Below are 24,901 nucleotides of genomic sequence, written 5' to 3'. Positions count from 1 at the left end.
ACAGTAAACATGGTGACGCTGCGTTTAGTTGTTATGCTGCAAAGAAGTGGAACAAACTGCCAGCAGAGCTGAAGTCAGCATCCAATGTGAACATTTTTAAATCAAAGTTAAAGGCACTTTTTTCTCTCCTGCGTATGATTGAGAAGGAGATTTTTGGTCATGTTGTTGTTGATGTTTGTTGATGATTTTTAAATGTTTTGTTGCCTACTTTAATGTTCTTATTGATTTTAAGCTGTTGTCTGTTGCACGTTTCGATTATGTAAAGCACATTGATTTGCCTTGTGTATGAAATGCGCTATACAAATAAATTTGCTTTGCCTTACGGGTAAAATAAATGTTCCAAAACATACCAATCCAACCCAAAACTCTACAAAAAACACATTATAATGCTCATTGTGAGACCAGAGTTGGATGAGATTCCTGTAGATTTGTGGTCAAAGCTTCGTTGGGATGGAAGTTATAGTTTTGTTCCAGAATGCAGCGTTGAATCCTTCCTGTTTTACAGTGATGTCTCTTTAGATTCCATCAGAATGGGCTTGAAGGTTAAAATCTCAGTGAAAGTGCGACCTAAAAACAGAATCACGATAAATAGATAGAAGAGCCAAGTTTCTCATGAAATTACATCCTGAATACTGATCTCGCCCCAAGGCTCCCTTTAGTATTGATTCATCCAAACCCTCATCTGTCCCCTTCCCCTCCTAACCATCATTCATCCTTACGTTTCCACTGGTCCAGGGTGAGATCTGCATTGTCTAGTGAGTGGTCATATGGCTGTGCATCATTCTCCTCCTCTGGTTCTCTAAAGTCTGAAAAGTAAGGCAGTGCCAGTGCCTCCGTGGCAGTCACTCGTTCTTCAGGATCCAGGAGCAGCATTCGGTCCAGCACAGAAACAGCTGCGAAGGGAGAACATTTAGATCAAAGGACATCAGAACCAAAACAGAACTGTCGTCTTGAAAAAGTCATACCTTGTGGATTAGCCGAGGAAAATACTTGATGAAGGTCTTTCTTTTCTACTTTTGGCAGACTTTTAATGTAGCTTTTGGCCTATGAAGAAACCAAAGAGATAAAATAGTGGATAAAGTATGGCAAATATAATCTCTAATTGTAAATGAGGGACATTTTTGATTCTCTGGTAACACTCTGGCTGATATTATTATGACATGACATGAATAAGGTGTCATGAAGGCTCTCATCAAGTGTCGTTCGTTGCCTAACCCTAACCCCACTAGATCCCTCCACCTAACCATAAAAATGCCAACATAGCTCCAAAGCCGTTAATGACAGCCTTCTTGACACCTTATTCATGCTATTGACAGATAATGACAGCGTAACGTCAGCCTTATATATAAAACTTTTACCGATTCCCTTTAGTGACTCAAGCATCAAATTCTCAACTTACGTCTTCAGACTGGAGTTTTGAAATAAATTCCTGTGCTGGCGTCCCTGTTAACTTCATGATCTCAGTGAGCTGGTCTAAGTCTGGAAAGCGGCGGTCAAGGGAGAAAAATTCTACTTTAATGGGTATCGATGTGATTTGTGTAAAAATCCACAGGAATAACTGTGGGCCATTAAAGGATACGGTCGCTGCCTTTAAACAGAGGTTTCCCCTGCAGCATCTCAGCCATGATGCAGCCCACGGACCAAATGTCCACTGAGAAGGAGACACAAAACAGATAGCTGGTCAACACCAAGCAGAAAGATGATCCAGTTCATCAGAAACACTGATGCAGTCCTCTGAAAAGACAATATGATAATACATAGCGTCATGTAGTGGATAAAACCTACAGGGAAACACTGTGGAAGGAATGTGTTTCATTGTATTCCAACAATGACGGTAAGAGGTTTGTAAACACGTCTTCTGCAATGATGGATAATAATCCAACTTCAGAGTCAGCTGTGTTGTAACATGATGACATCTGAAATATGCAAAGCTGAAGTCGTCCAGTAGTGATGGGTTATCTTTCAACAGTTGGTATAAATCTGATACAAAGTAAATACAGGGCCAATACCGCTGATACTTATCCAATCCTTTTTCATATCTTAAGTTAGCGTATCAATAAACTGCTGACCTTTAGTTATTTCTGTGATTTGTGAAACCTCGGACAGAATATGGGCAAAGTTTTTAAGTAAACACAAAATACTTTTTTTTTATCATGATAAACCTTTTGTTTCCGAAACAATAAAACCGTAACAAAACTCATTGTCCCCAAACATTATTGTGCGGAATTTTTCAATTTAATTTTTTCATTAAAAAAGCGCATAAAATTATCACTTAAGAGCAAATTAAAACAACTTTTTTGTGAAGTAGAATTAAGAAACTATAATATAAATATAATAATAATAATAACTAAAACTGCAAGCAGTTATGAAAGGGGGCCAAGCCTTCCCACGCGACTCGGCCCCCAGGTTTCGCGGAGCCCGTGGAAGTACGTCACGAAGGATGACGGGCTCGTGGCGAGCGTCAGGACACAGGCCAACGTGCCATTTGCTGTGAACAGGTGGATATGAAGTTTTGGGAGATGTGATTTAAAATGTGAAAGTTACAGGCTAAAATGCATTTGCAACCATTATAGCGCCACCTTGTGGTGCACTTTTTGGTATGGGTGATCTGTGTGCTCTTCTATAATTACCCTGTAAATTTCACAGCCCTCAACATATTATTTCAGCTGAAATAAAGGTTTGTTTATTTATATGTTATGTAGTAATAAACCCCGCCCACTTTGACTAATCGCGAATAACATCGCCTCAGGAGGGACCCAAAATCATACCCTCCAAATTTGGTAAAAATTGGTCGTGCCATTTAAGAGATATAAATAGTCGGTTTTTGTAGTGCCCCCTATTGTCTACACTACATCTACATCATTCAAATTTGGCGCATTTCTTCACAGTCACGTGCCAACTAAGTATCTCAGATTTGTTGTTGGTAGCATTTATTTTGACCGAGATATGCGCCAGTTCACATTTTTATTGCTAGCTCGAAAAACTTTACTCGGTAATAATTTGCGCATAATTTACCCGAACAAGCTCATTTTGATAACTGGATATCACGTCCAACTGAAGACGTGCCAAGTTTCACGCTGATTGGACAAAACCCCAAGGAGGATTTCGAAAAAGTAGGTTTTCCAGTTTTTGCGATTTTGCTCCGAGAAAAGTTTTGGCAGAAATGGGCGTGGCTTAGCCCAGGTGATTCAGTGCTATTCAAGGAATCTGTGGATATGAAGGTTTTAAATTTGCAACAAACGGTGTGGGAGTTATTGGCCAAAATGCGTTGACCTTTGTTATAGCACCACCTGCTGGCAGATATTTGTGAATTTTTGCGTCCAAGGTCCCCTGGGGGTTTTGGACCCAACCACCAAAGGGCACCGCCCTTCCTTGCGCGGTTTATTCTGCAGCACCACTTTTACCAACGGAACTATAAAAGGTAACAATAATAAGAATAAACGGAACGATTACAATAGGGTTCCTAGCACCGCTGGTCCTAGGAACCGCGTATGCTTACATACGTGGTTCCCTGGCCCCGCGGGCTTGGCCCCCTCATAATAATAATAATAATAATAATTCTCCCTTTTAGTGAACTTCTTTTCTGGATTTTTCGACAATAAAAAAGTGTACAAAAATACACACAATAGCAAATTTGATTAAAAACAACATTTGTCATTGAGCCACGTGATGGTAGAAGAGGAAGAACAAGAACTTGAACAAGAACAAAAACAAGAAGAAGAACAACAAGAACAAGAATTTTGATTTAGTCGACCAAAATCTTACTTTCATTTAGTTTATTTACCTGAAATTGTCCTGATGACTAAATTGTGACTAAAATTAAGTTACATTTTAGTCAAAAGACTATTATGACAGAAAATAAATTAAAATTTGCAGTGAAAATCAACACTGCTTTGCTGAAACCACAGCAGCCAGTGCATTTTAGGAGAAAATAATGAGAAAACGTTTTACACCATTATCTTTCAATACCGATACCAACAATTGTATCAATACTAATATATTGACTATACTACTATTCGTATTTCATTTTATCAATCTGCCTACCCCTAATGTCCAGGAAGGAAAGACATTTTTTGGCAAATGAATTCTAAATTGTATCACACTTTATAAAAAACAAATAATTTAATTTAAATCAAACGTTAAATGTATTTTTCTCATCGGTACACTGCAGCTAAAGCATCAAATCATGGGAAGACATTTAATCTGATTATCAGCTCTAATAGGAATGTACTAAGATACATGATGCACTGACAAGCACAACACACACAAACAATAACAGTGTTATTTCCCATTAAATAAATGATGTTACCAGTCTGAGTGTAGTGCATCCAGCTCAGGATGACCTCTGGCGCCCTGTACCAGCGGGTCACCACGTAGCCTGTCATCTCACTGTCTGCCTGACGAGCCAACCCGAAGTCCAAAATCTGACAGAACATGGCAAAAAAACTAAAAATTAAATAAATAGTTTTACACAGGAATATGTACGGCGAACAAAGTCTGCACCCTCACCGCAATCGAGAAAAAAACCACAAAAAACTATTACTACTACGAAGGTAAACAGAAGCTAATGATGCATTGTGTGTGTGTGAGTGTGTGTGTGTGTGTGTGTGTGTGTGTGTGTGTGTGTGTGTGTGTGTGTGTGTGTGTGTTGTTCGGATGTTGTAATCTGTTGTACCTTGAGTTCACATTCCTGGTTAATAGCAAGGTTTCCTGGTTTGAGGTCCTGTAAGAAAAGAGTCACTGAGAAAATGCCAACACTGAAATGTGAATAAAAACATGTTTGGAAAACTTACTCTGTGAATAATACCAACGGAATGAATGTACTGCAAAAAAATAAAAATAAAAGCAACATATTAATCAAGTATTCTATTGGTTATAAATGATAAGTGAAGTATTACTGGTGTCTTGGGTCTCCACCTGAAGCCCTTTGAGCATCTGAAAAACCAAAAATTGAATTTTCTCTTCTGACAGTCGCTGCAGCTTCATCAGCTTTCCCAGGTCTGTTCCCATATATGGCATCACCAGATAGCTGAGAAAATATCAAACAACTTTGTTTTTAAGCACAAAAGTATTCTCCGATGCCTGAGAATTGAAAACATTAGACACAACAAACATATTCTGAATACTTTGGCTTTTGTATATCCAAAGCGAGACTAAAAACACACAGCACTATTTCACATTATTACATAATAATAATAACATGTTGACAATATGGATTCATGGTGGACAATACATTGAAGCTCGGATAGAGACAGTTCTGTTTGTAAGTTGAACTTGTTTCCTGACAAGTGAATTTGTACCAGTGAGTGTAAGAAAGGAACACTTACAAGTCATGGAAACGATCCAATGAGAGGCCAGCTGTGAAGACATCTAACAAGCCAATCACCTGTGAGAACACAAAATATTATCAGGCCAAAGTTTACAATGTGGCATGAGTCGTGAAAACAATATATTTTCTATTATTTCTGCATTATAGATGTTCAATATTAGCTCTTTGCTGATATTGTCCAATACTAAATCTCCGATATTAACCGTGACCGATATATACAGACACCCCCTCCCACTGACATGATTTTATCTCACATTATATACAGTATATATATAGATCTCCATGGAAATTACAAGTAAAGCCTACTTTTAATGTGATTCCCCACTGAATGTATTCCATAAAAAAACATCATCTGTGCAACAAAAAAAACCCACTTATGAACATGCCATGTTCATTTATAAAATGTTGTCACATATGGTAGAAAAACCCAGACTGATGTCAACCAATATTACATGTTATGGCAAATATCTGGCAATATCAGGAGCTGATAATATTGCCCATCTTTGTTCGACATGATTTACCAAAGTGAGCTTTGACTGAGCCATTTTTATACCAAACAGTGTTCACTGAAGCTACGCTTCCTCTTAGAGCCACAAAGAAACAATGGTTTGAGGAACACAAAGGAGCTGTTCATTTATTCTCAGATCTCCATTTATTTGTATGTGTGTATCAGTATACAACTAAAATATATGGTAAAATGACTCATTCCTGCTTCGGAGTCACATTAGAATAGGGATTTCCTTTTTTTCTGTTTATGTCTTGAATGTCAAACTTGTAAACCAGTGAACTTTTCACCAGCATCATCATCATTAGGGTGTTTTTGAAAGTGTCATTGTTTGCACTTTCACCAGGGCTTACTTCCTTTAACTGGTAAAGAAGAACAGGGCTGCATAGTAAGTGAAGAAAAGCCTAAATCCAACTGTGTGAGGAATCTGAAGCAATGAAAGTAAATCCATTTGGCAATATATCGCAAAATTTCACTGCGTGATTATCATATTGATTCAAAAAATGTCCAAATAGATTTTTTTTCTGTATAATGTCCAGTAATTTTTCTGCAGGTCTGTCCGGGAGTATGGTGTTAAAGGCAGAGCTAAAGTCAACGAAGAGTAGCCTCACATACAGTCATTCGCTGGATGTTCTAGGTGAGAGATGGTGGTATGGAGTAATGTGGCTGTTGATCTTCTAGCTCTGTACGCAAACTGAAGTGGATCAAGTGTGGGAGGGAGGTAAGACATAATATGACATCGGACCAGTTTTTCCCAAAACATTTCATTATTGTATCGTGACAATCGTATCATATCATGAGATTCATGACAATGCACACACCCCTAATTTAAAGCAGCGCGAGTGATATTTCTACTCACATTTTCATGTTTCATGTGCTTGAGAAGCATCAGCTCCCTGTAGGCTCGCTTAGCAAACACATCGGACTGGAAAGGTCTGTAGAGCTTCTTGATGGCCACCTTGGTTCCTGATCTGGCATCTGTGGCTGAGCTGGAGGAATGAAAGGATGAAGAGAGGTGACAGTGATGGACATGAGGCAACAACAACATGACATGGTGCACCAGCTGACCAGAAGAGGAAATAAGAGCAACGTCTGTGTGATCAGGAAATAGATGAACTCTCTATGCTGAAATGTTGGAGTATTTCCAAATCAACCACTGATAAAAACACTAATAAAGTGACGCACGACGTCAGACAAAACCTGCGTGTGTGTGTGTGTGTGTGTGTGTGTGTAAATCTCGTTTGGTCACATTGTTGAAGCTGAGTAGTGAAGCTGCCTTCAGTCATGCATTCTGCTGTTAATCATTAACAACAAAGGACACACACACAGTGCACAGGGCGCACACAACTAAAGCCCATTTCCATTCACATGTTACACACCCAGTCAACTCAGACTAAACATGACAGCAGACTGTAGGCTGTGGACACATGTGGACCAATGAAACACTATATTAGGAAGTGGAGCGGTGTGTGATGGTGTGTTACTGTGCACAGACACAGACACGGTCCTTTTGTTCCGCTGTGCCACGGACACAGAGCGCCTATGGGTGGATAAAGCACCATCTGTTCACAGGCTTTCTTTGTTCGGACTTCAACCTGCGGTTCTTTACGTCTTATCGCGTCATAGATTCACTCACCAAACGGTTCCGTAAGCTCCGGTTCCCACCTGCCTCAGGTCCCGGTACCGCTCCGGCACTTCCCACGAGGTTTTGTTGACTTCTTTTCGGTAATAACCGGGTCTGATCCGCACACTCATCTTATCTGTTTAATTTAAAAGCTACAGAAGAGTTGTTTCCTTTAATTCTTCAGCCAGGAGCTTCACTATACTACACACCCATTGTATCAGGTCCCACCTTTGCGCACAGCCTGGATCTAAGCGCAGCTGCGCACAGGGCGCAGGGCGCGCCCTGAGGTCACAGCCACTCCTGAATCCTCAAGCCACAAATAAAGGAGACGCAAAAAAAAAAACAAAAAAAAAAAACAACAACAACCGTTGGGTGGAAAACACTACAATCACCTGGGATCCACAGCAAGACAATATACATCAGGGGTGTCAAACTCATTTTAGTTCAGTTTATTAGGGGCAACATTTTAGGCTCAAAAATAAGTAATGAAATCAGTAATGTGCTCTAGTCTAGTTTGCACTTCCACGTATTAAAAAAATGATAAAAATATGTATGTTTATATGGCACTGATCATAGCAAAGCAATAAGTGACAGACATCAGTCCCTGCAGGATCTTTACTTTCAATTCATTTGATTTTGTATATCATTTTTATGTAATCTGAGGAAATGTTGTGGACTAATTCTGCAGCAAAACTGCAGGATTATTTATTTATTTTTTTTTAAAGTTGCGTTCTTTTAAAAATTTGAGATCTAAAATAACTGCCATTATGTGATATAAGCATTGGGAAAATGTAAGCCCTGCTAATATTGTGGAGTTTCATTGAATTTGTGTATTAATTTGGAAAATCAACTGGATTAGTTAATTTACACAATAATTCATGGCTTCTCTGACTTTATTGCTTTCTGCCTCAGGCAAAATTGGGATGATCTAAAGTAGTGTTTCCCAACCTTTTCTGTCTCATGTACCCCCCAGGCCTCTCTTAAAGATTAGGAGAACCCCTTCATCACTCCATTTTACTATAACCTTTCTTGTATTATTTACATGTTGGCCTCTGAAATGTCTTACAGCTTGAAAATGTCAACATGTACATTTAACGCACACTAAAAATCAATTTTGTGCATTACAATTATTGTATATGAGAGAATATGGTTACCTCAATTTTTAGTAATGTGCATAACATGTCAGTAACAATTTATAGGATATTAAGGCCACAATTTTGTTTATTCCATTAATGCCATTTATTGTCAATGGGTGGAAAAGATGTTGGCTGATCATGTACGGTGTCTGAAATAGGCTTAAAAATGACTCAGCATGATGGAAATAGATTCATCAATGTTTCCAAGTATATAGTGTTCAAGTGCCCCTAGGGGTACCCGTACCCCTGGTTGGGAACCACTGATCTAAAGAGCCGGATTTGGCCCCAGAGTCTTGAGTTTGACACGTGTTATAGAGGACAACTTGAAGTGACTTTACTTATAGTCTCTGATCCAGGGTGTAGACAGAGCAGCAAGACATATTTGAGACTTGCTGAGACATGAATGTGACTGAAGCAATGCTGTGGTTTCACACCAGTAACCTCCAACCACCAGTGGATCAAGAGCAAAACAAACAATGATACAGTTGTTTTTAACATCTTTTACTAATATGGACACAACAAAACTTCACCAAGGCAACAATGAAGGTTGAAAAGAAAAATAAACCCGTGTTTTGCTTCTTATCTATACATAGAACTTAGTAAAGATTCCCACAATGCATTTTGATAATATAATAAAAAGCTTCTACGGTATATTAGTTCCTGACTTTTTCATCTGTTTTTTACATCTTTATCCACATTGTACTTTTCTTCAACTCTGGTTTTTAGAGACAAATAATAATAATAATAATAACTATTATTATATTTATATATCATAATAATAATCAAATGGTTCCTGATCGTATCACCTCTATTCCACTTAAAATTTCACAATTTTTGTCATAAGTTTTTTTCTGGAGAGGCAGGGAGAATATTTTTTGTCTAAACTACAGTGTTTGACATGTTAGTTTAAAATAATGGATGAAAATATTGTTATTGACTTAAGCCAAACATGATGAATTTAATTATTTGTGGCTCTTTTCTATTTAAATAAGCAAATATTTGAAAGTTGTCTTCTAATGAAAAACTACCGACACATTATTGTGGCATTTCACTGTTGGTAGGACGATCCTTTTTAGAATTAAATGAAAATAAACTAAATATGATGCTGAAACATAAAATCAATTTTAATTTACAGTAAACAGGGAGTTTTAAGTATTGTTCAATAGCATTTGAGACATATTACGTATGCTGCATATTTAAATACAAGACATATTCTTGTTGTAAAGGTGTGTTTAGGTTAAAGGCTGCATTTAGCATGAAATGATACCGAAGGAGTTTATAGGAAATTATACCAATATTAATTGATTAATATAATTTGATCATCAGAAGTTTTTTTGACTAATTTGAGGACATCAAAAGCCAAAGATGAATACTGTAAAAAATATATATCGTGCATGTTGATTTAAAGCAACTATTTCATCTTTATAAAAGCACACATTCATCCACAGACAGATATACGTGATGTCTGTCTGACTCTTGTACGTCACAGATTATGGTAAAATTGAGGTGACACGTTATGGTTTTTCAGAGTTAAACAGGTCACAGTTGGACTTTAAGTCTAACTCATCATTAAGAGCTGATCAAACAGTGAGCCTGGTTCCTCTTTTAAAGTTAAGATTAAAAGTATTTAAACCAAGCTGAACAAACGTCCAGTTCACCATTGATGTGTCATTGCTCGCCCGAACTTCCCTGACACAGCCTACCGAAAATAAAAGAGCTTTAATCCACACAAACTGTGCAAAATGTGCGTCACAAATCATTAAAGCCTCTTATTACTTTAGGCAGAAAACATGCTGGTCAGGGAAGTTTTTATGAAGATCATGTGACGCAGATTTCACGAGCCCAGGCTGGAGGTTTGCTGTCGTAAGGCACAGGGTGTCTGTCTGCAGATGATTCTTCTTCTTCTCCTTCATCCCTTTCTCTTTGTGCAACACCCCCGCCTGCCGCCGCCAAAGTGGGCAGCTCCCACCCTGCCTGTGCAGAGAAAGGCTTTTCCAAGACTTTGAGAACACGTTGGACCTGCAGCACAGAAAAACAAGATAAATTCCTGCTGATTTTAGTCCACTGTGCTTGTCTTCTTTCAGTCTCTCAGCCATCTTCTTCTCATTCTTTTTTATTTCCGAGTGTTGGCATTAAAAGACTTCAAATTAATGCTTATTTTTTTTTAAAAATACTGCGCTATGCTTCTTTAAGTCAGAAAGAACAAGTCTGAAGTCAGGTGTAAGAAATTGTCCACAACATTATTATTCAGAGGCACAATAGCAGTAGTTCTTAAGTCTATTATTTGGGTATCAAGGTTAAAAGCCTGGATCTATAGATCAGAGGTGTCAAACTGAAGGCCAGAGCCGGGCCCACCGGATCATCCACTTCAGCCCATAAGAGGACTTTGTTTCAGAACAGATTACTGAGAAAACATGAATGATATAAATGTATAATTCAGATATACTGTATAAATCAGCAAGTATCTTGAATCTCAACCTTAAAAAGCTAAAGTCAAAAACCTTGGTGTTCTGATTGACTCAGATCTGACATTTAGCAGTCAGATCAAATCTATCACAAAAACAGCTTCTACCCAGTAGGTCTCTCAGATCTATGGACACAGGTCAGATAGTGGAGCCCAGAGCTCACAGTAAACATGGTGGTACTGCTTTTAGTTGTTATGCTGCAAAAAAGAAACTGCCAGCAGAGCTGAAGTCAGCATCTAATGTGAACATTTATTAATCATCAAAGTTAAAGGCACTTTTTTTTCTCTACTGCCTATGACTGAGAGGGAGATTTTTGGTCATGTTGTTGATGTCATGTGTTTGTTGATGATTTCACTGATGATTTTCTTTTTTTTTTTTTTGCCAACTTAAATGTTTTTATAGATTTTAAGCTGTTGAATGTTTTCTGCTTCACTTTTTGATCATGTAAAGCACTGAGTTGCCTTGTGTATGAAATGCCCTATAAAAATAACTATGCCTTGCCTTATAGATATTTCAGACCACCCAAAAATCACAAATTCAGTGATACTCTAAAATCTTCTAAAAATCCTACAAATACTCAAAATAATCCCATATTATTCCCACAGATTACCAGTACTCATCTATTTTTTAAAAAATTGGTTGCAAAATCAAGGAATTTGAAAGTAAAGATCAGGAGTAACTTGCTCATACATAGCACAATAATGATTCAATAGTTAGTTTTTATTCTTTTCAAAATCTGAATTTTTTTAGGAAAGGCCCACACGGGACCCAACTGGGTTGTTAGGCCTGCAAACCCAGAGGAGATCGACTGCTCTAAGCTATCCATCCATCTACTAGTGCCTATATCCAGCTCTCATTGGGCGTTAGTGGGGGTACACCCTGGACAGGGTGCCAGTCCAACGCAGGGCAACACACAGACAACCACTCACCCTAACATTCACTCCTACAGGCAATCTAGAGACTCCAGTGAACCTAAAAGTTATGTTTTTGGATTGTGGGAGAAAGCCGCAGTCCCTGGAGGAAACCCACGGGGAGAACCCAGGACCTTCTTGCTGTGAGGCAGACGTGCTAACCACTAAGCCAGTGGTTCTCAAACTTTTTTGGCTCAAAATCCAATTCCTTTGATTTCTAAATTCTTTGTCCGCCTACAACATTTTGCTTAAAAAAAAAACTATTTAAAAACAACTATAGAGTATAATGATGGAATGAACAAGCGATGACATACAATTTAAATAATCTAACTTTCCAAAGAGGTGGAAGAAAACTGTATTTTTTGACTCCTGAATAGATTTATTTTCTATAGTTTGTGGTGTGGGACCAACACTGACCCTAGTTTTTTCAGTTACTGTTCTATCAAGATCATTTCTATCATCACTTTGTGTGTTTTTGGTGTCATTTTGTGTATTTTGTTAATGTTTGTACTTATCATCATTCAGTACATTTCTCTCTTATTCGGTGTGTTTTCGTAGTTGTTTTGTGAGTTGCTGGTAATATTCAGTGTATTATCATTTTAAACTAAAAAATCAACATAAAACCCATATTTTTAATGCCTTCATTTATTAATTTCCCTCTCTCTCTCTCTATTACCCCTTGTAATGCTATTGCGTACCCCTAGGGGTACAAGTACCCCCTTTTGAGAATCACTGCACTCAGCCACCGTTTAGCGCCCAGCTCTAAACTAGATGGATGCTCGTTGAATTTTACCAACGGGTTAGTCAAGCAGGTGTTATTTTATTTTGAAAAGCCTCTCACTTGTTTGGTGGCTGTATTTCCCTTGCAAATGTATTTATGTGATAACAAAACATCTTCATTAGCATTCACAATGTTCTGGATTACTAAGCCAATCAGGTGTATGCTAACAAAGTGAACACAAGTTGAAAATGGACAGTTAGCTTTGCACTAGTGTGTGGTTTTCTGATGCATTTCACAGGTTAAAGCACATCCCATGTTAATTTTGTTAACATGACCGTCAAAAATGTCTAACGCTCTCAAACAGATCAGTGATCTCAGTCTGTGAACCCAATGCAAGCTGCAGCTATCTTTTAAGACATTAACTTTTTACTTATTCAATCATATTTATTGTAAAAAAAACCAAAAAAAACAAAAAACTTCTTGTTACACCTTAACACATTTTATTTCAATCAACCTGAGTCTGACCTCTGAGAAGTCCCCCTTCTCTGCAGCCTCGATGGCATTCTGGGCGATGTAGTTCCTGAGGACGACTCGAGGGTTGGTGTTGTCCATAACGCTCACTCTCTCGTCCTGAACAGCCTGCACGTCGCTCTGCCCCTGCAGCTCGTGAGCCAGACGCTTCCTGTGGCCATGATAACACAAACACACAGACGATACAGTCCTCGACACATATCTGGCTCCATTTCCTCCTTTTTTAATCAGTGACCCTCCCACTGCTCCCCGTCAACCACAAACCATGCAGCTTGTAACCCAACGATGACTCAGCCCTACCGATAGCGTGTGACCCAGGAGGTCCAGTCCTCGGCATGCTTGGTCCTTAGCTCCTCCTCGCTGCTCTCCATCAAATCTTTGAGTCTGCTGAGTTTGTCCAGCTGCCTCGCGACAGTTGCTCTGTCTGAAATCATCTGGAACAGCGATGGGTTGCTCTGAGCCAGGGAGAGCAGCATCGCCAACTCACTGTGGACACAGAAATGCAGCATCCTCATCAGCTCCAAGGACAGATCACATGGTGGTGAAAACAAGAGGACAAGATAATATAATTATTGATGCGGCGGCACATTTACTGTTAGTGTGAAATCAATTATAATAACTAATCAGAGAGGAAAACTTTACAAATATTTGCTACTTTACTTTAACCCAAATTTCATCCCCTTAAAGCTGGGGTATGTAGGTTTTATTTGGTCAAAAATCCATAATCATCTTATTATATTGTATTGCATATTGTAATCCAAAGTGTTCCGAGTGCACAGTGACTCTCTGCTCCTTTTGCTGACTCTGTAAATGAGCTTTAGAAATATAAAAAGATTAGCCAATCAGAGATCTTTCTACCAACAGGGCAATCCCATGAGCTGTTTTAAGCATTACTATTGGCTGCTCGAGCTGCTTGTCAAAAGTCGACGCGCGTTCTGGATCTGAGAGTATTGACAGTCCCATGGCTTTATATTCCAGCTGAAGTCTCTAACGCAACTTTTGGCACGGCGATTACACGGCAAAGCAAGAGGAACAACGAAAACTGAGGGGGAGACGCAACAGAATAAAGGCACAAACGTGTTCAGGAGGAACAGAGTCCGCGGAGTCGGTGTGTGCAGCAAAATGCGAGCGATCCGCTTTCAGTCAGCGCAGTCCGCCCCGAGTCAGAAGAGTGAGAACAGACGGAATAAATAGCTCATTAAAAATGATCTGAGGTGGAAAGAACAGACCCAATTCATCTGCAGTGTGAACAAAGTGTATCTGCTCTGATCAGCTGGGATCGGCTGCTTGTGTGTGAGGAGCAGCTGTGACTGTGAGCATCTTACTATCCTCACAGTGGTGAGTGATACGTGCTTTCATGTCTCTAAAACATCATGAAACTCTCCAAAAACACAAGATAAACTCCCTACATTTGTTACTAGTTTCCCTATTTTTCTTCCATTTTCAACTTCCAATATCTCAGGAATTGCACCACATAGGAAATGGAAATGTTTTTTTACTAATACAGCTCCACCTACTCTCTCAGAATATACAAAAACAATATTAAAAATATCTGCTATACATCCTATTGTATGAACATGTCAACTCCTCAAAATTGGAAAAAAGGTTTTTGGGGTTTCTGGAACATGTTTGGGCCTTCAGTAACCAACTTAGCATTTGATCAGCTTTGAGTTATGTACATACAGTAGACTGTTAACACCCCTAATGATTAGTCAGATATATGTATTGGTTCTTGGGTGATGGTCTCTTGAAATCTGAAAAAAAAAACACTTTTTTTTAAATTATTTTCATTGGTCCATAACTGCATGTGTGAAACTAAGAAAAAAAATCTGTTCTGTTTTAATTTATAGTATAAAAATTACCGGTACTTTCTTCTTGGGATATATCTTTATGAACGTTTTTATTTTGGACCCCAACTTTGGGTTATTTCACCACTTGCAGATATAGTGTCATTTCAACAAATGGCCTCATGTAGTGTCAGGCCATTTCTATGATATTGTTTTGCTTCTGGCATGTCTAAAGGCCAATAACTGTGTTCATTGGTCACTTGTTGGCAACAATGGAACAGAACAGTGAGCTCTGATCCAGTTTTTGCCCGAGGAAATTCCAGCTGACAGCGCGTTGCCACTCACAGACACACATTTACTGCTATTGTCAGTTTAAAAACACAAATCAACCCAAAATCTACATTTTGGAAGGGTATCAAGGTGGGAAAAACTGTAAACATTACAGCAGTGGTTCTTAACCTTTTTTGGGTCGTGACCCCATTTTGATATCATAAATTTCTGGCAACCCCAGAGATAAAAACAAAACAAAAAAACAACACTTTTTGATCATGTTTGTGATATTGTGTTACGAGTAGTACTATAGACGCACCAGCTCAGATATTTCTATGCGGTATTTATACAACATACTTATTTATACTACTATACTAGATTTATATTTGAGGAAGTGAAAGTATAGAATACAGTTGTTTGAGATTGAATGTGGTGTTTTTAATTTGAAAAAGAATAACAATCTAAAATTACAAAAACACAAATGAAATTTTTATTATAATTTAACTATTTAATTTTTAAACTGTAATTTCTTTAACTAGATTTATATTTGAGGAAGTGAAAGTATGAAATACAGTTATTTGACATTGCGTAATGATGTTTTAATTTAAAAAAAAAAAAAATTAAAATTGCAAAATAATAATTCTATTTGTTATTACTATTTAATTAACTACTTCATTGTTATACTGTATTTCTCTAACTAGATTTATATTTGAGGAAGTGAAAGTATAGGATAGTTATTTGAGATTGCGTGATGGTGTTTTAATTTGAAAAAGATTGATAATTAAAAAAAAATTTGCAAAAATCTAACAATATTTTTTCATTATTATTTTTTATACTGTAATTCTTTTACTAGATTTATATTTAGGGAAATGAAAGTATGGAATACATTTATTTTAGATTGTGTGATGGTGTTTTAATTTAAAAAAGAAAAATAATTAAAAACAACTACAACATTATTGAATATTTAAATTTTTATACAGAAGCTAAATTTATATTTCAGGAGGTGACTAACACTGTGCCACTAATCTGGATCAATCTTTTTACTGCCAGTGCGTCAAACACAAAAATGTGAGATGGCCACTAAACAAAACCAGTGTCTCTTCATTTCATATGAATGATTTGTCAAGACACCATTGAATTTTAAACAGCCGTTTTTTTTTTGGCAGTCGGACTCGTAGTTATGCTTACGATGTCACAACTGGGCCAACAACTAGAGCTCGCTGCCAAAGCGTTTCAAAACGTCCTCGTGTTTGGCGTCGTACGAGGCCATCTGGCTCCGTCCCAGGGTGTTATTTCCCTTACAGTCTGTCCTGAACTGCAGTTCCTCTGCTAAATACCATATTTTGGCCACGGTGCTGAACAAAAACCAAACTCTGTGTGATAATGACGTTGGCGATGGCTTTTTGGTTACTCACCGGGGATCCATGCTAGGTTTGTTAGCAGCCTTGAGCTCCTCTAAGGAGGCACACTGCTGGAGCAGCAGGTCTGTCGCTTTCTTAACTTCCTCATCCTCACTTTGGCCGTCAGTAGGACAGGAGATCTGACTCAGGTTACGAAACGTGTTGGTAAAGTCAGCTCCTGCACACAAAAAATACAGTTCAGATTATATATCGACCTGCGTTGCGTCTAAAACCTCTGATATGTTGTTGGATTTATTCAGGTTATTTTTCAGGCTCTTCTAATTTACATTTGATTTATTCTATTCAATCATAAAATGTGCTTATGTTTAAGTTAAACTAGTGGTTATTGAATTCAAAAATAGTTATAAAATTAGTTTATTAGTTTTTTTAAAAATATGAATATTTTTAGAGGAATTATCCAGGTTATTTATCCGGGTCTTCCAATTTATATTTCAATTATTCTATTCATATGTACAATGTGCTTATGTTTGAGTTACACGTGCGGTTTTTTTATTTATTTATTTAAAATTACTTATTAATTTAGTTAGTTATATACTTACTTAACATATTTTTTTTTGTCTTTTTTGGATTTATTAAGGTTATTTTTCAAGGTAGTCTAATTTATATTTCATTTTTTTCTATTAAACTGTAGAATATGCTTATGTTTAAGCTAAACTTGTGGGTTTTTTAAATTCAAAATTACTTATTTTTATTTAGTTACTTAATTTGTTTTTTCTATAAATATATATATATATATATATATATATATATATTGTTTTTATTGGATTTATTGAGGTTATTCCAATTTATTCATTTATTCTATTCAACTGTACAATGTTTGCTCATGTTTAAGTTAAACGAATGCGTATTTTTCACTTTAAATTATAATTTTGGGGATTTATTGAAATATTTTAATGGTCTTTTAATTAATTAATTGTAGAACATTCTTATGTTTAAAGTTAAAATGTATGTAACCCATTGGTTATTATTAAATGGGTCAGTTTTTCCCATACCACCTGTTGCTGACTATTGTTTTCTGTTTAGATAATATCACTTTTCTAACATTCCACATTACAAAATAAATAACAAAAGAATGGATGATTCCTGCTCATATTGTATCGATGGCAGTATCAGTCAATACCAAAGAAGCAATATCAGTATTGTATCGTATCGGGACACCTGTAAATGTAATGCTCCGCCATGTATTTGATCCAGTCTTACCCGTGTTGTGCATGGTCTGCAGCAGCTCAGTGATCAGCATTTCATCCTCAGGCTCCTCCCGTTTCAGCAGGCCAAGCTTCTTCCTCATGTTGTCCAGATAGAAACGATTATACACGTCCAAGTATTCGTCCATGACGGCCCGGGCTCGATCTGGTGGCAGCTCTGGTGCGAGAGCCTCAGCCAACTTCACCAGGTTCCACCTGCAGATCGCCGGCTGCGCCTGGTAGGAGTAACGGCCCGAGTTGTCGGAGGCGTTGCAGATAAAATCTGGATCAAACCTGAAAGTGAACAAGGTTTTAGTTCCATTAGGAGGATTAATGCAGAGATGAGCTGAGTTTGTTGTTGTAAGTGGGGTTGCAAAGGGGCAGAACGTAAGCTTGGGAATGTTGGGAATATTCAAAAACATCGACATCTTTTTTTTTTTTTTTTTTAAATGGTAAAATGATCCTCAAAAGAACTGACAGGTAAACTTGATCTGAAACATATTTTAATAATCGTTAACTATGTATGTGCAAAACTGTAACATGGTTCTCCAGGTTTGTGCTGAATTAAATTGTAATTGACAGTTTTTTTTTTTATAATTTCCATGCCAATTACAATTACAAAGACAATTATCTGATTAAAATTACAATTCAATTACGAATACAACAGCAACACATTTTTTTCCAATTACAATTATAATTTGCCTATGTCATAATTGTAATAAATTATAATTGACCCCAAATCTGACTGGAATTAATCAGAAATTGGGAATAACTGTATTGTATCCAAACGTAAAACCTCCATTAAAAATAATACAATTTAAAAAAGCAACATTTCAACTATGGTTGCAAAATTCCGGGTATTTTCAAAGTTGGAAATTTTTTGTGGAAACTGCATTTCTAGGGTTGTAATGATTCAATACAATTCACGATACTGGGTTCACGATACGATTCTCTCACAATTTATTTTACAAAATGAGACTGTAGATAAATGATGACTGAAAAATATTCCATTTTTTTTCTTTGAAAAATAAAATAAAAAATACTGTACTATTATCTTTTATTGTCAAAACAATCCCTTGATAAACTATGCAAAACAATGCAATTTAATTAAAAATAAATCCTGAATGAAATAAATAAAGAAATAGTACAAATGAAGACGAAGCCTGTTCATTTAAATTCTGGCTCTACAGTAAACTATGCAAAACTGCATAATAGTTCCTTTTCTTTTTAAAAGTGCAACTGAAAATGTATTTTGTGCCTTAACAATTGGACTTTAAAACAAATCCCATATCAAAGAAATAATATAAATAAACTATGGCTTTCATTCGCTCTTTCCTCTCTGTTCTCCTCTTATATTCTTTCTTTCTCCCTCTTTCATTTTGTCTTGGGGAAGTCAAAATGCTTCCTCACTTCTGATTTAAAACACGGTGGTGCGTCCTGACTTTCAAATTCTAAATAGACAGCGCCCTCTGCTGTTTAAAAAAAAAAAAAGTACTGCGATTCAATTTCGATTCAGTATCAATGTGAAGTATGACATCTTTGAGTAGATTTTTAACTGCCTCACGATTCATCTTTACATTCCGATGCGTTTCTCATAATCATCTGACCTGTCCATGAAGCCATAGGGACCGTAGTCCAGTGTGAGTCCCAGGATGCTCATGTTGTCTGTGTTCAGGACTCCATGACAGAAACCCACACACTGCCACTGAGCCACGAGTCGAGCGGTGCGAACCATCACCTGCACAACCGTCACAATGATTAGGAAGGATTTCTCACTATTAAACACACAAGACGATAAATCAACACAGAAACGATCCTTTGACACGTGTGGACGGGAAATGTTTTGTGTTGCCAATGTTTGGAAAGTAGATGATTTGGGCCAATGGGGAAAGAAAACAGAGCACTGGGAAAAAAAAAAAAAAAAAAGATCCAGTAATGTGCATAACTGTAGCACACTTTTTAAAGTCACATTATTGTCTTGTCTTTTTTTTGTCTTGATTTTTTATTTAATTTGTTTGTCTTAATTTAATCTTTTTTTTTGTCTAATGATTTTTATTGGGTCTTAAAAATGTTTAACTCAACTGCGGTGTGTATGGAAAAAAATAAATAAATAAATAAAAACAGGACTTGAATAAAAGCTAAGACAAAAGAAAAAAGATTAAGATGAAGAAAAAAAATCAAGACAAAAAAAACATAACCATCTAATTTAAAAATGTGTTCTACAATTGTGATCATTTTCCTCTTCCAGCAGCACTAGATCTGTTTTTTTATTTTTATTTTTTCCATAGGCCCTAATTCTCTTCTGTAGGAAAGCCACTGCTTGACAGTATAACGAAAATAAGCTCTAAAATGCAACCATGAGCCTTTTATTTGTTAAATAAAGACATTTAAAGTTTAATTTATGTGTTCTGACCTCTCTGAAAAACGCCACATTTCTCTCGACTCGGTCAGAATAATTCTGCTGAATCTCCGGGTAGAACATCTCGATGACGTAATCTATCATCTGACTCCGGAGTTCGTCCCGTCCATAACTGGGACCCTGTCGGCCTGTGAACTCATCGGCCTGCTTAAAGATTTCAAAGGATCCAAACCTGCATGAAGATTGCAGCTCATAGCGTGTTTCATACAGAGTCCAACACCTGGGAGCAGAGATGATCAGATACACCTACCTGAAAAAGGTGGGTGCGATGCGGAGGACCACGGAGCAGCGCTCGTGGCGAGCGTTCCCACTGTAGTACACGTCCCTGATGACCTTGGAGTCAGAGGTCACCACAGAGCCTGCTCTGGTGGTGGGAACTCGCAGGAAGAACATGGCCTCGCTGCACAGAAACTCCCTGATGCTGGAGCGCAGAACTTTGCGGCCGTCGGCTTGTCTGAGGAGAGCACAGTAAATATGCCCTCAAATACACAATATTACATTTTTCAAGCTCTTTATTTATTTTACATTTCTTTTGTTTTGGATCCATTTGGTCCAGCGTTTTCCAAAATGTCTTGACTTGGTCCTCAATTAATTGGTCAGTGCTCCGTGTGCCAAACGCCCCTCCAGCACTGCTGACGACGCTTCAGATGCCTCTTTAAAGTTTGTGGTGTATTAAAAAAATGGATTACCTATAGTAATAATAATAATAATGATGATAATAATAATAATAATAATAATGGTTTGGATTTATATAGCGCTTTTTTTACGAGACTCAAAGCGCGTTACAAAAATAACCAGTCACTCACGTCAGTCATACCGGTGGTGGTAAGCTACAGTGTAGCCACAGCTGCCCTGGGGCATACTGACAGAAGTGTAGCTGCCATTCTTTGCCTACGGCCTCTCTGACCACCACCAACATTCATGCACGATTCATACCCATTCTTACGAGGCGATGTGGGTAAAGTGCCTTGCCTAAGGACACACAGACAATGGCTTGGATAGAGTGGGAACAGCATGTAGAACACCAACATTACATTCAAACACAATCTTCTATCTCCACAGTCTTCTATGGCTGCTGCATTCGCCGATCCGCATTATTTACAGAGAACAGAAATATTGTTTACCTGTTCTTTTTCTACATCACCTGTTTTTAATATTTGTTAAATATCTTTTACTTGGTGTTGTTCTACCTCACCTTCATTCATTTCAATAAATGTTCCTTTTTGAAACATTGAGACTCGTACCCTTTGTTATCATCATTGTGTAATTTTTATGATGTAAATTGAGGGAGCAAAAGTAGTATCAAGACAATAGGCAGTCCGTATCGGTCATCAGCTAAGGCTGATGGGAAAATATCGGTAACGGCACTAAAAAATCTATATCGGTCGATCCCTTGTCAAGGCAGACACAGTCGTACTGGGTTGAAGCCGACCCTCCACTTCTGGTTCTGCCCCTCGTTGTATACCCACCACGCTGTTTACACACTATACTTATTCTCATTCCACTCACACATAGTTTATCACCAGGTGTTTCCATGCAGGCAGACCTGCTAATACTTTATCATGTTTGTTCTGCAGTCAGTGCCTTCTCCTCACCCTTCTCTCTCTGCTCTGTTTCAGGTGTCGTGAAGCTGATGATGGCAGTTCCTGATCTGTGGTTCACGGCTCAACTAGTCTGGGACACTCTGATGTTCTATCTCTCTATCCTGTTCTGTTCTCCTCTTTCTGTCCACTAACCCCAACCAGTCGACGCAGATGGCTGCCACCTCTGAACCTGGTTCTGCTGGAGATTTCTTCCTGTTAAAAGGGAGTCGTTTCTTCTCACTGTCGCTGATGCTTGTTCATGTGGATTTGTTGGGTTTTTACTTTTTTCTTCAGAATTTTTCTATTTTGATAGTGCTTCAAGATGACGTTGAAATTTTGCATTAAACAAAGTTGAATTGAATTGGACAGAATAGTTTTGTAGGCTCCTATTATGACCTTTACTATCAAATTTCTCAAAAGGCTAATTCTGATTTAAATGTTAAAACATTGTTTCCACTGTAAATACATAAAGAAATCCCTGTTTTTCAAGTCAAACCCTTTACTACGGTAAGTTTGCAGAACAGTTCCTAATATTTTAGAGGTTCTCTCTTCTGTCAGTGTACACAGCCATTAATCCTTTCCATATCAAACATCTATATTCACTGAGATAAACCTAAATGTCAGGTCTCAACTGTTAAAAGTTAATCCATTCTTCTATTTTTAAAATGTATAAAAATAAACAAATAAATAAATAAATAAAGAAACCCACCAAACTAAAAAAGATGTATGTTGAAAACTTAAAACAGTGATTTCCAACCATGGGTTCCTGTATCCCTGTCATGTGACCAGATATAACAACATCATAATGTCTCTTATCCTCTCTATTGTATGCCGTCTTATCTTTTTAACCTACTTGTATTTTATCTGTTTTTATCTTGTTCTGTACAGTGTCCTTGGGTGACCTGAAAGGTGCTTTTAAATGGAATGTGTTATTATTGCAAAAAAAATATATGGACAAATATTTGTCCTTGTTATTCTAAAATAAGTGAATAGGAGAATTTTCCCAACATGACATTTGTTTTACTTCTTCCGACTCAGTGATGACAAAAAGAAAAACAGGCTAAAATTTTAAGAAGACGTGAATAGAATAGAATAGAAGACCTGATCACCAGGGGGAAATTTGCATGTTGCAAAAACAAATGTTTATACAATAAAAAAAAAAGAGCAGACAGAAAGAATTTAAATAAAGATCAACATGAGATTATAGTGCAAAAAAATGCGTAAGAACTGTAGATTAGACATAAATGAGAAAAAACCGCAACAACAACAAAAAACACTACAAATGTGCAAACGGCAATTGAAGGAATTGGGTTGAGGGGCGGAAATTAAACATATGGTTTACAGTTTTTATATATAACTTGTTATAGCAAGTGTTGCAGGCTGATATTCATACATACTGTACATATGATAAGGGGGTAGGTGTGATCTGACATAAAATAAACTGTCAGCAAAGGAAAGTAAGAAGACATCCTAACAAAATTTATAGAGTTTTGTTTGGAAAAATCAATATTAAACTCGTTAAAAAAAGAAGACATGATGAACGCAGTGTATATATACAGTAGTGTTATTCTAAGGCAATTATTACTTCAGAATACACGTTTACAAACAGGGACTAGTTTCCTTTTACAGGAGCTGAAGTACAGTAAACACGTAGATGTACTACATACAGGACAAGCTTTAGTACATTTAGGTAAATATATCATTGAATCCTAATATTTGAGCATAATTGTGAACATCCTGGTCATCGTACCTGGAGTAAGGCGTGAGTCCTGCTCCTTTCACCTGGATCTCCCACCTCCCACTCGGGTTCTCCAGGAGCAGCTGTGGGTCTTGCCCGGCGGGCACCCTCACCTCTCCCAGGTAGAAGGCCGCCCCATCGCCCAGCTGTCCGGCGAACTGCCCGAACTGATGGCCGCAGTAGCAGTGAGCAGCAGGCTCGGACCCAGGCATCACCTTAGACCCGCTTAGGTATTCTGGGCCCAGAGGTTCACTCATAACCTGCTCCCCGTCCAGCCCCAGCAGGGCCAGGGCGTCCTGAGACACCGCCACGAACCGAGGCTTGGTGAGCGGCTGCGGCTGAACCCGGGAGAAACAGGCTCCCTTCACCTGCCGGGGACCGGGTTCCTCTGACGGATCCACTGGAAGCTTCCTCAGGACTGCGTTGTCAAAGTCCAGCCGCTCTAAAGAGGACCGACTCAGGACCGGACCCATGTCGTCCATGCCTACCGAGGAGATGAGTCTCAATGCGGACACAGAGGGGATAAATATGCGGGTGTGACCCAGACGAGGTCCAAAACCAAAACAAGCCATCCAAACTAGGCCATCAGGCCCGAGACTCACGGTTCAAACACGGCCGCAGGTCAAGATTTCATAACCCAGCACAGGCGGATGTTTGACTGAAGCTGTCACACCAACACCCCACCGACTAGAAACAAGCAGACTTTAGCTAGACTTATATAAAGTTATTATTTTTTTGCTTAGAGTAAAAAAATGTTAAGGTTACAGGTTTAAATACCTTTCAATCCTATGTTGAACAATAATTTTATTTGATGTAAAAGCGCTTTGAGTTTATTCTTTGTTGTATGAAAGGCGCTTCCTTTTTATAAATAAAATTTGATAGGTGTGAATAACATTGTTTTATTAATTTAGACATAGTGGAAATTATCATGTTTTGATTCTGCCACACAAACAAAAAAGCTAAACGTACATTTTAAAAGAACGTTTTTGTAAACGATTTAATGAATCTGTAATGTGTAGCTACAGATTACGTAGTGATGGGTAGTTGGATATTCCTGCCAGCAGGTGGCAGCAACTTCGTACAACACAAGTGTTATTGAGAGCTCTCTAATATAAGACATTAAAAAAAAAAAAAAAAGTATTTTCATTTAGAATAGAAACAGCACAGATGTGATTGTAATATGCACGATAAATGTAAATGGTGAAAATAAACTTAAATCAAATTCCTTTGACAATGAGTTGGTTTCGGTTTATTTCCTCTACCTATCTAATTTCTTT

The 24,901-nt window shown here is 37.7% G+C and overlaps 2 protein-coding genes across 2 annotated transcripts; both read right to left on the bottom strand.

Annotated features, from left to right (window-relative positions):
- Positions 1 to 192: 192 nt before the first annotated feature.
- Positions 193 to 7,724, bottom strand: mapk12a (mitogen-activated protein kinase 12a). Its single transcript, XM_028449019.1, has 12 exons — positions 7,471 to 7,724; positions 6,694 to 6,823; positions 5,328 to 5,386; positions 4,918 to 5,029; positions 4,794 to 4,823; positions 4,676 to 4,723; positions 4,310 to 4,424; positions 1,580 to 1,651; positions 1,400 to 1,479; positions 966 to 1,044; positions 720 to 893; positions 193 to 567 (listed from the first exon to the last, which is right to left on the bottom strand). The coding sequence occupies exons 1-12, from the start codon at positions 7,587 to 7,589 to the stop codon at positions 500 to 502; spliced, it is 1,086 nt and encodes a 361-aa protein (XP_028304820.1). The 5' UTR covers positions 7,590 to 7,724; the 3' UTR covers positions 193 to 499.
- A 1,355-nt stretch (positions 7,725 to 9,079) lies between these two features.
- On the bottom strand, positions 9,080 to 24,298 carry selenoo1 (selenoprotein O1). Its single transcript, XM_028451155.1, has 9 exons — positions 23,637 to 24,298; positions 20,554 to 20,757; positions 20,298 to 20,475; positions 19,492 to 19,622; positions 17,901 to 18,178; positions 16,695 to 16,857; positions 13,523 to 13,708; positions 13,217 to 13,373; positions 9,080 to 10,613 (listed from the first exon to the last, which is right to left on the bottom strand). The coding sequence occupies exons 1-9, from the start codon at positions 24,194 to 24,196 to the stop codon at positions 10,404 to 10,406; spliced, it is 2,067 nt and encodes a 688-aa protein (XP_028306956.1). The 5' UTR covers positions 24,197 to 24,298; the 3' UTR covers positions 9,080 to 10,403.
- Between the last annotated feature and the right edge of the window lie 603 nt (positions 24,299 to 24,901).

This window comes from Gouania willdenowi, chromosome 6 (genome assembly GCF_900634775.1).
Source record: "Gouania willdenowi chromosome 6, fGouWil2.1, whole genome shotgun sequence".
Lineage (NCBI taxonomy): Eukaryota > Metazoa > Chordata > Actinopteri > Blenniiformes > Gobiesocidae > Gouania > Gouania willdenowi.
Note: the sequence above shows the minus strand (reverse complement) of the source record. Positions and strands in the feature narration are given on the sequence as shown.